The sequence below is a fragment of the Ceratotherium simum genome, chromosome 31 (assembly GCF_057802395.1).
Source record: "Ceratotherium simum simum isolate JZ-2026a chromosome 31, ASM5780239v1, whole genome shotgun sequence".
NCBI classification, from domain to species: domain Eukaryota; kingdom Metazoa; phylum Chordata; class Mammalia; order Perissodactyla; family Rhinocerotidae; genus Ceratotherium; species Ceratotherium simum.
In genome coordinates this window covers 22,948,174-22,961,178 of record NC_141930.1, presented here as the reverse complement: position 1 = coordinate 22,961,178, position 13,005 = coordinate 22,948,174, and the positions used below count along the sequence as shown (strand labels likewise).

At 38.4% G+C, this 13,005-nt stretch overlaps 1 protein-coding gene across 3 annotated transcripts in view; it reads left to right on the top strand.

Annotated features, from left to right (window-relative positions):
• Nucleotides 1–13,005, top strand: part of NKAIN3 (sodium/potassium transporting ATPase interacting 3) — a 627,619-nt gene that overhangs the window by 581,026 nt on the left and 33,588 nt on the right. For all 3 annotated transcript variants that reach the window (XM_087420525.1, XM_087420523.1, XM_087420524.1), the window contains exon 5: nt 1,172–1,232. In XM_087420525.1, coding sequence (XP_087276651.1) covers nt 1,172–1,232 — 61 coding nt within the window. The remainder of the gene's footprint in view (nt 1–1,171; nt 1,233–13,005) is intronic.

Here is a 13,005-nt window from a genome sequence, read left to right as displayed (position 1 = left end):
AAGAAACATGTCAAGCTCCTCAAGTGGTTCCCTGAACTATCCCCTCATTTGATTTGAGATGAGGAGAGGCTCCCCGTAGGGGAGAGGAGACTTTAGCCCTCTGGCAGCTCTCTCTCTATAAGACCTTCTCACTCCAGGACCTCTCACTTTCTCAAGGACTTCTAAGCCTTAGTCTCAATAGTCTGGAGGTGGATTATGAGTTCAGAGTTTAGGCTTCCAATCGACATGGGCAATCACAAACACCAGGCATATTGTTCTCTGCGTTGGCAACTTCAGCCTTTGACACTGGGACTATCCAAAGAGTTTCCTTCCCAAATGTTATTTTATAAGGAGGCAGGGGGACAGACTTTAATAATGGAGAGAAAGGTAAGAAGATAGACTGTATAACAGCTATTGAGGTATCTATTTTTCATCGAAGTACTTATCAGAGTACTTTTAGAATAGACTAGATTCATTGACAATTTTGTCCTCCAGGAATTGCAGTGTCTCCGGCTCCATAGAGGAGAAATCATCTTCTCAGTATAATAAGGGCAGAAAACAATATGAAAAGCTAGAAAGCCTAGAGTCTAGCAGCTACATTTATTTTTTTAACAGTAGTATCCAAAGTATAAACGATCTCTTATTTTATTTTATGACTAATGACCCGAATGTTTATGCAATTTCTTATGATATAGTTAACAAAACAATTTAGTATTTAAATAGAACTTACATTCTCTAAGCATTTTAAATAATTAAGTAAATGATTGGTATTTAATTTATAATTAACATGTTTCGATTCCTGCTGTGGCTATTAAACATTAAAATAGTTGTAGTAACGAGTGCTGTTACAAATTGCTCTATAGATTGTGAAAACTTAAAAATATGTGTTCTCAATAATCTGTTGTGATTTTAAAATATAAGAACTCTAAATCCCAAATCAAAATCTAAGTGAAATATCTAGAAATTGATTTTTTCCCATTCCTATATATTTTTTTTTAGAAAACTATTAAAGCTAAGTAGAAATGAAAAGCCTCTTTAAAACCACAGCTATTATTTAAAACAAGGTTTTTTCTATTACAATTTCATAGACATTACTATGATATATTCTTTATGTCTGTTGGATTATCTAGGCTCTTTAATTATGGACATTTAGCTTCGATTCTTAACGTACGTTTTTTTTCCTCCTTTGCAGTTGGTTGGTTTTGTGTGTGCCTGTTATGTGATCAGTGTTTTCATGGAAGAGGAGGACACGTGTAAGTACTGCTGCATCTACCTGTGGGTTTATTTGGGATGAGATATAGCTTCCAAAACTAATCATTGCAGGGCTATAAAATCTTTCATATTTGGAATTTAAAACGATTGAACTTGGCACAGTAAAGTTACAATCAAACGTTTACAAACTAAACTGCACACAAATAAGATGGCACTAAATATTGAAACTCTGAATTCAAGTTGGGTGGGAGGATGCCCAGAGACATGGATGCCTACTGATTGCTGTCGTATCGTGTCTTAATAATTCTTCATCAGACACCTCAATATTATGCTGAATAGAAGAATAGGCATTGTTTTAGCCATCACATACTTTTATCAATTATAAGTATGCTGGCTGCAGAATTTTGAAATCTGACTAATAGCAATAACATCAATACAACAATACATTATAGCAAGATCTATATGTATATAAACTATATGAAATGCTCTAAGAAAACTAAAAATGACAACCTTCAAGGTGAGATGCAAATAAAAAAGCCAAAAACAAAAAACAAGAGATGCTGAAAATGAATCAATGGATGCCAGAAAGCTAAGTAGTCACAATTTAGCAGAACACTCGGAAAAAAAGACATAGGTGACCTGAAGTTATATGGGTAGAGATTTAGCAACATAGGTCAACAACTGGCGTTTATTGAGTGCCTGCTAATGTATAAGGTACTTCTTGGCACAACTCTGTTATGGGCTCATGAAATACCAAAGAAACTTTAATTTATTAAAAAATTAGGGCTGGCCCCGTGGCTTAGCGGTTAAGTGCCTGTGCTCTGTTGCTGGCGGCCCGGGTTCAGATCCCGGGCGCACACCGACGCACCACTTCTCTGGCCATGCTGAGGCCGCGTCCCACATACAGCAACTAGAAGGATGTGCAACTATGACATACAACTATCCACTGGGGCTTTGGGGGAAAAAATAAATTAAAAAAAAATAAATAAATAAAAATAAAAAATAAATTAAATTATTATAGATAAATCACACCCAACCATCCTGGAGGTTTGTTTACGTCATTGCATTTACTGTCTGAGTTTTAAATTTGACTCTTTAACAAAATAAGGGTAAGTGTCTAGCTAAGCATTATAGCTTCTTTCTAGAACAGAACTCCAGAAGGGTCTGATGAATGCTTCCCACTAAATAGATGCAGTGCATGAGATATGAACTGAAATCCAGCTGACAATGAGCTCTCATCTCAATTTATTTGACCAAATGGAAGAAATGTTAGACCCTGAGATTAAACTCCTGAGGCAGTGAAAATGTACAAACACACTGCATCATATCTTTTATGCTTGCCTGGGGGTATTTTTTTTAAATGCTAGATGAGTCAGAAAGTTTCTGACATTTCAAAAGTGCAGTTGTAATGACAACACTTCCCACTATGAGGTTAACTTCACGAAGTACACTTTCAAGAGTTCCATTAGTAGTTCTCCAATCTGACAAAGTTGATGTACAGAAAGTCAGCAGCGTGCTTCCTGCTCACAACCAAGACAGGCTGCACAGCCAAAAACCACTGGTTAAGCATGAACGATTTTAACTGGAATTGGGACTTAAAGGAAATTATTAGAAATGAGGCTGATTAAATACTTCAAAAAATTAATACATTGAATGATAAATTTCAGCTGAATCCCTTATGGTACTTTTGAGTAGGTACCGAAAGCATCCTCTTTCCTTTTCTCCTCACTGAACTGGTTGGAGGCTCCCAAAGGATGCTAATGCTCCTTCCTACCTTATTGTGTGAGAAAAAGCAGATTAATCAATAGTCTTCTTTTATCTAATAGAATATAGAAAGGACTTTTCTTTGAGGCTCGTGATTTTAAGCAAAACTGGGAAATGGAAAATGACATGCAAAATAAAAGACTCATCTAGATTGCGTAAACATTTTTTGACCTTCTAGCTGCCTTCTTTTAGAGGAATTGTCAGTGTATACAGATTGTATTGCTACTGGCAGATATTGTGGTTCCATTGACTTTGGTGTCTTTAATTAACTTAAGTGTCTCTATAGAAATCTCTGAATCAGCTATTTTAATGTCCATCAATTGGGATTGAAGCAGCTGCTAACAGCCTGTTTTATTAATGGTTTAATTCTAGTGTTTGTTATTAAGGCCATACGTTAAGTTACCGAGAGGCATCTGGATATAGTAGTTGTGTCACCATCAATTCAAATAATACTTAGAGTCAGAAAGAGTCTTGGCTGCTCAAAACAAAGTAGATATGCCCTAGACCAACTTGACATCATAATCTGCTGGAAGAGAGATGACAGTGAAAAGCAATCACAAACCTTTTAGTCTGGTAGTTCTCCAGCACGAGTAATTTTACATTTTTTATTGAAAGAAGTAGGAATTGAAAGTGCAGTTGTAATTAAATTGTCCCAGTCTTCAGAAGGCAAATGGGAGCAAAAAGAAATGTCTGAAACCAATTGCAATGATCTCATGGACTAGTGCAATTTGTGCCAACACTTAGCTTTTAATGAACTGCCCTTTGGATATGACATTACCAACCCACAGATAAGAAGACATGTCCTTTGAATTGTTTTTCCAAAATTTAAACACAAAATAAGAAAACAATACTGATAGCTTTCCAATTTGTCTAAGTATACTTCTGGAAAGCTTATTCTGAAAGGTAACTGCAAATATATTCTGTAATGTCACAGTATTTTGGCAGATAATATATCATTTATCATTTCGATTCCTATTCTAACTAATGAAAATCTCTGCATTATTCAAAATGCAAAGCTAAGCCTTGTTCTTGGACTGAAAGCTGTCAGCCAGCCTTAAAAATTAATAACCGCTACCCGCTTCTCTCCTCTGCACTGCTTAAGTGGTTCTATGGGACGAATATTTCAGCTGATGGACATTTCTGAAGGGTAACAAATGCTCGAGGAAACATTTATTTCCAGCCACCCATCTTCTTAGTTACCTTTCAGCCTCTTTTGCTAACTATTTCTTATAAAGATCGTGATTGCAGGTCAAAGACAATGAAATAAAAAGCTCACAAAAGGAAGAGTGCCTTTAGGGGAGGTCAATACTTTCCATCATTCGTTCTAATGAAAAAGCCTATTTATATCTCTGTTTCATTTTTTATTTCTTTTTTATAATATCTATCACTCTTTATGAACACTTTTGTGGCACCAGGATATTTGGAATCTGTAATCATAAAAGCCCGTCAACATCTTGTTTGTGAATCATCTACTGCTGAAAATAAACTCGTGGGCTTGTTACTATCTTGTCAGATTTACTAAAAAGAATGTTTTTAATTCAGGGAAGTGTGGAGGTGAGGCAAAAGATGCTGAAAAATGGTATTAACTTGAATAAATACTGCCAGACTTTTTCAGAGGATCTGTTGCTGGAGCTACTCCTTCTGATATGAGGTTGCCAGTTGCAACTGGGACATCCCTTTGGGCTCACAGAGGCCCGTCTGGGTTGTTTACATTGAATGGTGGGAGAAAAGTATACATATGGAAACCCTAACCGGTAGTTTTTGAAAAGGAAATGAACCCCTCAGATGTGAGTTCAATATTTTACATTGAAAAACTCAAAATAGCACTTTGTGCAACCATTTGACCCTTGCCAGTATACTTTTGGGAAACTTTTCAGTGGAAGGAAGCATGACCATTGGAAAAACATACCATACTTCTACTGTCATTGAGGGTCCTGCAGGCTCGTGTTCGTGTGTTTGCCTGTCTGCCCATGAGTTCCTTTTAAGAGGAAAAGGTGATATTACCACAGTAATGATGTCAACTGGAAATAAAAATAACCCTTATCTCCTCCTAAGAATTTACTAGAGAAGTTAATGGAAAAGAAACTGATTAGTTTGAATGTTAATTTCCAAGTTTTCTTCCTCCCTCCGTAATGTATGAAGAAGCCTTGAAGAAGCAGAGTGATCCAAAAGTCAGGCACTAGGGGAAGGAGTGAAAGCCACAGATGATAAAAATATCATGGATGATAGAAATAGAAATAGAATAGAAAACCTTTTTTTTGCCTTGTGAGCCTTGTAACATATGGATATTTGAGAACATGGATATATCCAATATATGGATACTTGAGGGTGGAGGGACAGGAGAATTGTGTGAGAGTCAAAGATGGAGAAATGCATGAGACTCAAGTAAGGAAGATCCTGTAGTCACAGTCTACATTTCAAAGGAGTCACAGTATTTGTCCAATAAGCCATTAGGAATCTACTCGTTCTTGGAGGGTACAAATTTCTTTTGGTAACTATCTGGTGAGTTGCGTGTAACTATCCTCACCACAGCTTAGATTTGGAGCCTAAAGCATTTCTCCTAATTTGCTGAGATGACTCTGTCAAATTACTACAAAATTACTAGCTAATCTTCCTACTAGAATAGAAGATCTATGAGGGCAAGATCTTTATTTTGTTACCTGATTAAACCCTAGAGCCTAGAAAAATGCCTTGCATATAGGACCCAATAAGGAAATATTTGTTGAATTTATAATGTTAAATAAATTCCATTGGCCCAGCAACTCATTTTTCAAAATGGATTTCAAAACGCTAAGGTTCTCAAATTTGGTGAAATGATACTCCCTTATGTTTAGAATTTAATGAGATGCCTGATGCATTTAAAAATATTTATGTTTGGCAAATGGAGATCCTATATCTTTTTTACATAATTGGATGAGTGTTTTTGTAATGTTGAAAGTCAAGATATAAGGAGGTGGATTAAACCTCCACTATCCCACAACAGAGCAAGAGCTTGAGTTTGTCCACTCCTGGACATCCTGGAGGGAACAAGGACTCGGAAGCTAGATGCACTCGCAGAGAGAATTCACTGCAAAATATGGCCAAGAGGACAGACCCACATTAAAGAGTCAGGACCAGCAGGGTGGTGATGTTGGCCGGCCCACACACGGGAAGCTTAGGCAGCACAGAATAGGATCCTAGCTACAGTGCTATGGTTCAGAGACAGGATTCTAGTCCTTGGGTAGGTTATCAAGACAGTCTCTCTCAAAAAGAATATCATAAACACCCAAATATCCAAACCAGTGAGCCAAGTGGGGACTCTCGATGGGGGCAAGAGACAGAAGCACTTAATTTACTAGAACTGGTCTCAAAGCCAGTGCTAAACTCTCAGTGAAGTGGAGCCCAGGCTATTGCCTATCTCACCAAGCCAGGACTCCAATAATTCAGCCTGACTAGGGACTATCCACAGCCATATTTTCTACTCTCCTCACTTCCTCATCTCCAGTCACATCTGTTTTCCTAAGTCCACCAAGCTTCCTCAGAGAAGGTTCCTCCCTCTGTTGACTCACTAACTTATATACATTCTTCAGAGCTTGCTTAACTATCTCTTCCCAAATCTGACCACTTCCTTCTCACTCTTCCCAGGCTAGATGATGGCACCTGTGACATATTGTTATATGCTTTCATTGCACACTGTACTTTTTTCTTGGTAACATTTAACACAACTGCAATTTTTAAAAGTCATAATATCCCCAGTGCCTAGCCCATTTCCTGACATATTGGACACTCAATACAAAGATAATGAGTGATTATTGTATGAATAACTTTCTAAACAAATGGATTCCAAAAGATAGTTGAGATTTCCATTGACAGAGATGGGGGGAAAGTTCTTCCTTTTCTGTTCTCCATCTCCATTTATATGAATGATCACCTCTCACGCAAGCTAGAAACTTGGGCGTATTCCTTGACTCTTCCTTCATCTCCCACATCTAATCAGTCAGCAAATGTTCTTTAACTTTCTTCCCAAGGACAAACTCTTCCTCATGCCTCAGTACCCTGAGTATGTCTCTGAACCTGTGCTCAACTCATTCTTTAGTTAACTGCATTCCGTACTTGTAGAGGAGGGGAATCACATCTTACTCACTCCAGGATCCCAGGACCTGGTCCATTATCTAGAACATCATAGGAAATCAGTGACTATTTGTTGTACAAAATACATAGTAGGGAAAATTCCCCCATGTCTTTACATTATCTCTCATATCTCTTTCCTCACACCTTATGAAAATTTAAATTTCCTACACTACAGAAAAAAATCTGATTAGTTCACAGCAAGGTATAAATGGTTTGTGCACTTACATTCCCTGGAAATTTTCATTGGCTACTAATTGTGGCCTGTTCTGACCAAAAGTTGACACCAGCGAGCAGAGAACACCTACACCCCAGAGGGGGTTTTAATTTTCTCTGTTTCAATTTGAAACTGAATGTTAGTAATTATTTAAATGAAGGCAGTCCTAACTCTGCCAATATGTAGCTCTGTGCCCATTAACAAATCGTGTCTCCTTTTAGAGGATCCCAAAGGCACTCTGGGCTCTAACATTGCAGCTCTATAGATGATGCCCCTCCACCCACTGTGGCTGTGGGGTTACGTCAAGGTGCAATCAAGTGCATCACATTTTCTTCTTCATTCATTTACAAATGGCAAATATCAGCAGCTGTTTCAAAACATGCTGATCTCTCTGCTCCAGTTCAATAGTCAATGGAGTGTGACACATCAGCCTCGCCCGTAACCAAAGCCCTCTACACAAATGCCTGCCCACTTATGGGAGGTGTAATCAGCCCTCCCTACATCCTTGCTTCAGACAAATCGGAGCTCCCAGGTTCTCACCGTTACCAACAGCCCCAAGCTGTGTAGCGTGTCCTTAAGTAGAGAAGGAAGAATGAAAGATCTGCCATCCAGATGGTACAGAATGGAGGAGGAGGGAGTTGGGAACCAGATGTGATTATGAGGGAGCAGAGTAACATAAAAAAATCCACACCCTCATAGCATCCTAAATGCACAGTGAGATAAAAATGGGCTGTAAGGATTTTATGTGGATCCTTTGCAATGGTTTTATTCTGGTTAGTTAGTGGGAAAATTTAGGAGCCCATGGGGAAGAGCAGCTGACAGCATTCTCACAGGTTCCCCTGTGTTTCCATTTTAATTCTAAATTCAATATCTTATCCCACCCCCACCCCCACCCTTCTCAATCCTCCCACTGCGCTAGTTCTGCCAGCCCCACTGCAGGTACATTGATCCCTCATTTCTGTATGTCTGTCCCTAAGCTGCCCACTGATGGGTGGAGAGAAGCACGTGCCTGCATCCACTGGCCTGATGCAACTTCACAGTGTCGCCTGTGAGCCGGCCACCTCTCCCTCACTCATTCCTAGTCAGTGCCTTCTCCAGTTCCCTTAAAACTGCAGTCTTAGAGCTCTCTCCCCTCATTTTAGAGACTTTGGAGTCCCTGCCCTCATTTTAGGAATGAGGAAATGAAGCCCAGAGGGGTGATGTGATTCTTGGCACCCTTCTCCTCCTCTGCCCTACACACTTAGCAGTAAGACTCTACCACTAAGACTCTGTCACAAAGAAAATGAAAGGTGGTAGGCATGGGTTCCCGCAAGCTCCTAGGATCTCTCTCTCATCAGAACCCTCTATATTTATCCATAATTATCGTCTTCCTGACATGGAAAAAGAGGCCTTCATTCTGTCCTGTGGCTTTTGTGGCTTTTATGCGCATCCCCCCACACATCCAGGCACCTTGTCCAGTAGTGATTCTCTCTCTCTCTCCCTATCTATATCTCTCTCTCTCGTTCTCTCCTCTCCCTGCCCAGTTTCTTCCTCCCACTGGACCTTTTTCCTCCTTATGAATAAGTCACATAATTTAAAAAAAAGAAAAGAAAACAGAGATTACTCTGACTCCCCACCTGGTATGCATTTAGCTTCTTTGTCTCTCACGCTTCTTCCCTCCACATCCAGACTTTTTTACAAAGTAGTCCAGACTTACAGTGTTCACTTTCTCACCTCCTGTTCATTGTCAGTCACTGCTGTCTGGCTTTCTGTCCTATATTTTCACTGATAATGCTCTCTCAACGACCAGCAATGACCTCTTCATTGTCAAATTCACTTAGATCTTATCAAGCTTCATTATAACTGATGGCTTTGGTCACTGTTGGCTGTTCCCTCCTTGAAAATGTTCTCTTCTGGCTTTCCAAGTAATTCCATCTCTTGAGTTTTGCCAGGCAATCCCATCTCTTGAACAACACTTATTTTACCAATTAAAAATTACCTCCAATATCTTTATGCAAATTAAGCAGACTTCTGATTCAGGCACAGGTAACAAATTTTGAAGTACTTGCCCTGGCTATTTTTAGAGTGATGGTTTATCATTAAGTCCTTAACGTGTTAGCTGGCCATCCCTAGTAAATAGCTTATACTCCCACTGTTACACTGAAGCATTTTAAGTAAAATCAGACAATAAAACAGAAGCATTTTAAAGTAAAACCAAACAATAAAACTGATGTTTATTCCTTTTAGATAACAAAGTGGCACATAATATTTTCAAGAGCTATATTCATAGACCAAATATTTAATGGAAATCTGATTTTATAATTTCTTTGACGAAATATCATACTAGTAACCAATAATAAAAGGCATACGTGGAACACTCATCTTCATGTGCTTTATACTAAGTACTTTATTGACTAAGAGAAAAATAATTTAGTGTTCTTTCTGAGAACAATATTGAAACTGGAATCTAAGTGAGGTATTTGGGAGTATTCACATCATTTGGATGCCAACATGAAAATAAAGCAGGAGAGAAGTAACAGCATTTGTCTCTCCTTCTGTGTTATATGAGGTACAAAGTAAAATAATTCTAAATTATAACTAACTAGCCTCTCAATGTTGTCCACATTTTTTCTCATAGAAAGAAACGGGCACTCCCTCCCTCCCTCCTCTCTCTCTCCCTCTCTCTTTTGTTCGCTCTTGCTCTCTCTCTTTGATTGTAAGAAGAACAGAAAGTCTAGATTACAGTTAACGGCATATCAAGGACAGCTTTTTTGCTACATACAGTTCAGTCAACTGCAAAGCTTGTAAACACCACCTTAGCAAATTTTGTAGTAGCTGTGTACAAGCTTGTGTCAGAGACTGGCCAGCTGTTCACTAAACCCATTTGTTTATTCTTCTTCTGGGCACACAATGGGACTGCATTTCCCAGCCTCCCTGCTGTTAGGTGTCCCATGAAATTGAATTCTAGATCATGGAACGTGGGCAGAAGGGATATGCCCACTTCCAGGCCTGGCACCTAAATAACTCCCACATGTGGCGCTCCATGCTCTTCTCTTCTCTACCTGTTGGATACAGACAAGCATAGAAGCTTTGAAAGCCACACGTTTAAAATGGTAGAGCCACAATGTTGAAGGGACCTGGGTCACTGTGTGATTGCTCGGAGGAGAGTTGACCAAATAACTTGAGAACAGGATAGGTGCCTTTGAGGCACAAGGCACTAAGGAAAATCCCAGAGGGTATGGTCAGGGAAGGGTTCTCAGAGGTGGAGACCCTGCAGCAGAAACGAGCAGGAGTTCTCTACCACTACAGAAGAGTATTTCAGTCATTCCACAAATATGCAAGTGCCGCTTTTGTGCTTGGAAAGGTCACCTGGAGGAGGTGACACTGAAGCTGAGACCTAAAAGATAAAAAGGAGCTTGTGAGGTTAACGTCCAGGAGGAGAGCATTCCTGGCAGGAGGAACAGCAAGTGAATAGGGAGTCACTTCCTGGAAGAGGCTTCCAGCCCAAACAAAGGCCTTGACTTCAGGAGCAGCTTCATCCTGGATGCTGTGGAGGGTCAGAAGGTAAAGTGGACTTTCCTGGCCTGCTGACTCTCAAAAAAGTAGTGAATTCAAAGGCAGATTGTATCAGGGACTTAATTTTGAACCTGTGTTGGGCAGGAAGGTTATGTGAAAATGATGACAAGCATACCATTTTTTCACATGTTGAGAGAAAAGACGGTGCACAGCTTGGACTTAAGTTTTGTTTTCTTTTCCTCTGTTCTATATTCACCTCATTTCCTATTTATTCACCTGCATGTTTCTTTGGAAAAGTAAATTAAATATGTTTCTTTTTTATTTAAGGGAAACAAAAACTCTTAGTTACTAGAACTAAAGTTGAAACCAAGGTGTCATACTGATTGTGTTTTCCTCCCGACTGAGACAACAAAGATATGAGAAAATAGGTGAAGGCCCAAGTTTTTTTAGGACTTTGTCACCGTGCATTTTCTGATGTCCATTAGGGAAGTTTTTCTGCTCAGAAAATTCTGTTTATATCTATTCAGGGTTTAAAAATCACTATGCAATTTATTAAAGTGAAAAAAATTTTAAAACCTGTTTTTTCTTAAGCCTTAAATGATACACAGAATTTTTAGTATTCCATTTATAAATGTAGTAAATTTTAATAATCACTTTTTGGGATTTTTTTGTTTCTTTTTATTGTGCTAAAATATACATAATGTAAAATTAACCATTTAAATATTTTTAAGTGTACAATTAAGTGGCATTAACTACATTCACAATGCTGTGCAACCATCACCAATATCCATTTTCAGAACTTTTTCATCAACCCAAACAGAAACTCTGTACCCATAAACAATAACTCCCATCTCCCTCGCCCCCTCAAACCCCTGGCAACCTCTATTCTACTTTCTGTCTCTATGTATTTGCCTATCCTAGTTACCTCATAAAAATGGAATCATACAGTATTTGTCCTTTTGTGTTTGACTTATTTCACTTATCATAATGTCTTCAAGGTTTATCCATATTGTGGCATGTATCAGAATTTCATTCCTTTCTAAGACTGAATAATAGTCCATTGAACTTTCAATTACTATTTGATCTACTTAAATTCAATAGTCTAAATTCCTTTAAATAATCTGTTCCATTTACAATTTAAACTAAAGTCCTTTAAACATTTAACCTGCATTCATGAATTCATTGTGATTATCATTCTTTTGAAGTCCTTCAAATATTTGTCCTAATAAACAAAACACTCACTGGTTTTTGGGGCCAGCCCTGGGGCGTAGTGGTTTAACTTATGCACTCCACTTCAAAGGCTCAGGGTTTGCAGGATAGGATCCCTGGTGCGGACCCACACACTGCTCATCAAACCATGGTGTGGCAGTGTCCCAAATATAAAATAGAGGAAGATTGGCACAGATGTTACCTCAGGGCCAGTCTTCCTCAGCAAAAAGAGGAAGCTTGGCAATGGATGTTAGCTCATGGTCAATCTCTCTCACCAGAAAAAAAAAAAAAACACTCACTGGTTTTTAAACTATTCCAGCAAATCTACTAAATCTAATAAAATAAGCTTATCCATATATTAAATCTCAAATTTTCTTAAATATTACACTAATTTAATAAAATTTTCCCATGTCTTTCCACCTTAAATCATGAGTGTAAAATTAGTTACCCAATTCAAATTTTGAATTGATTTTACAGAGTGAATCTGCCAGATCTAGCATAATCTGATTATGTGAAGAATCACAAAGATTTTACATACCAAGTAAACACAGATTATCCCAATGATTACGAAAGCCTAATCTGTACTTCCCCTACTGCTACTACTTTTACTACTAGTAAAAAGTAGTAATTTTACTACTCATAAAAGAGTATTAAAATTGTGGAATTGGCTTACTTTGTCCTCTCTATAGTCAATTCCCTGTGATGGAAATGCATTTCTCTTGATAAGTAAGCATCTCAAAAAATTTGAGGTTGCTACATGTTGAGGTATTTTCAGCTGGGAAGCTGAACCTAAATTCCAAGGGGATTCTAACTTTCCAATAATGGATTTACAGAGTTTTTCTTTATAGTTGGTGGAACAAGAGGAGGTCTCATTCTGTACCCTTCAACTGTGATTAATGTAGCAGCCCACAACACCAGGACTCAGATGACATTAGATATGAGTAAACAGAAGACTTTACTCCTGTTGAGTCTCTTTTTGGTGGTTTTTATACTTGCTAACTCTTCAAAACATTTTAATATCT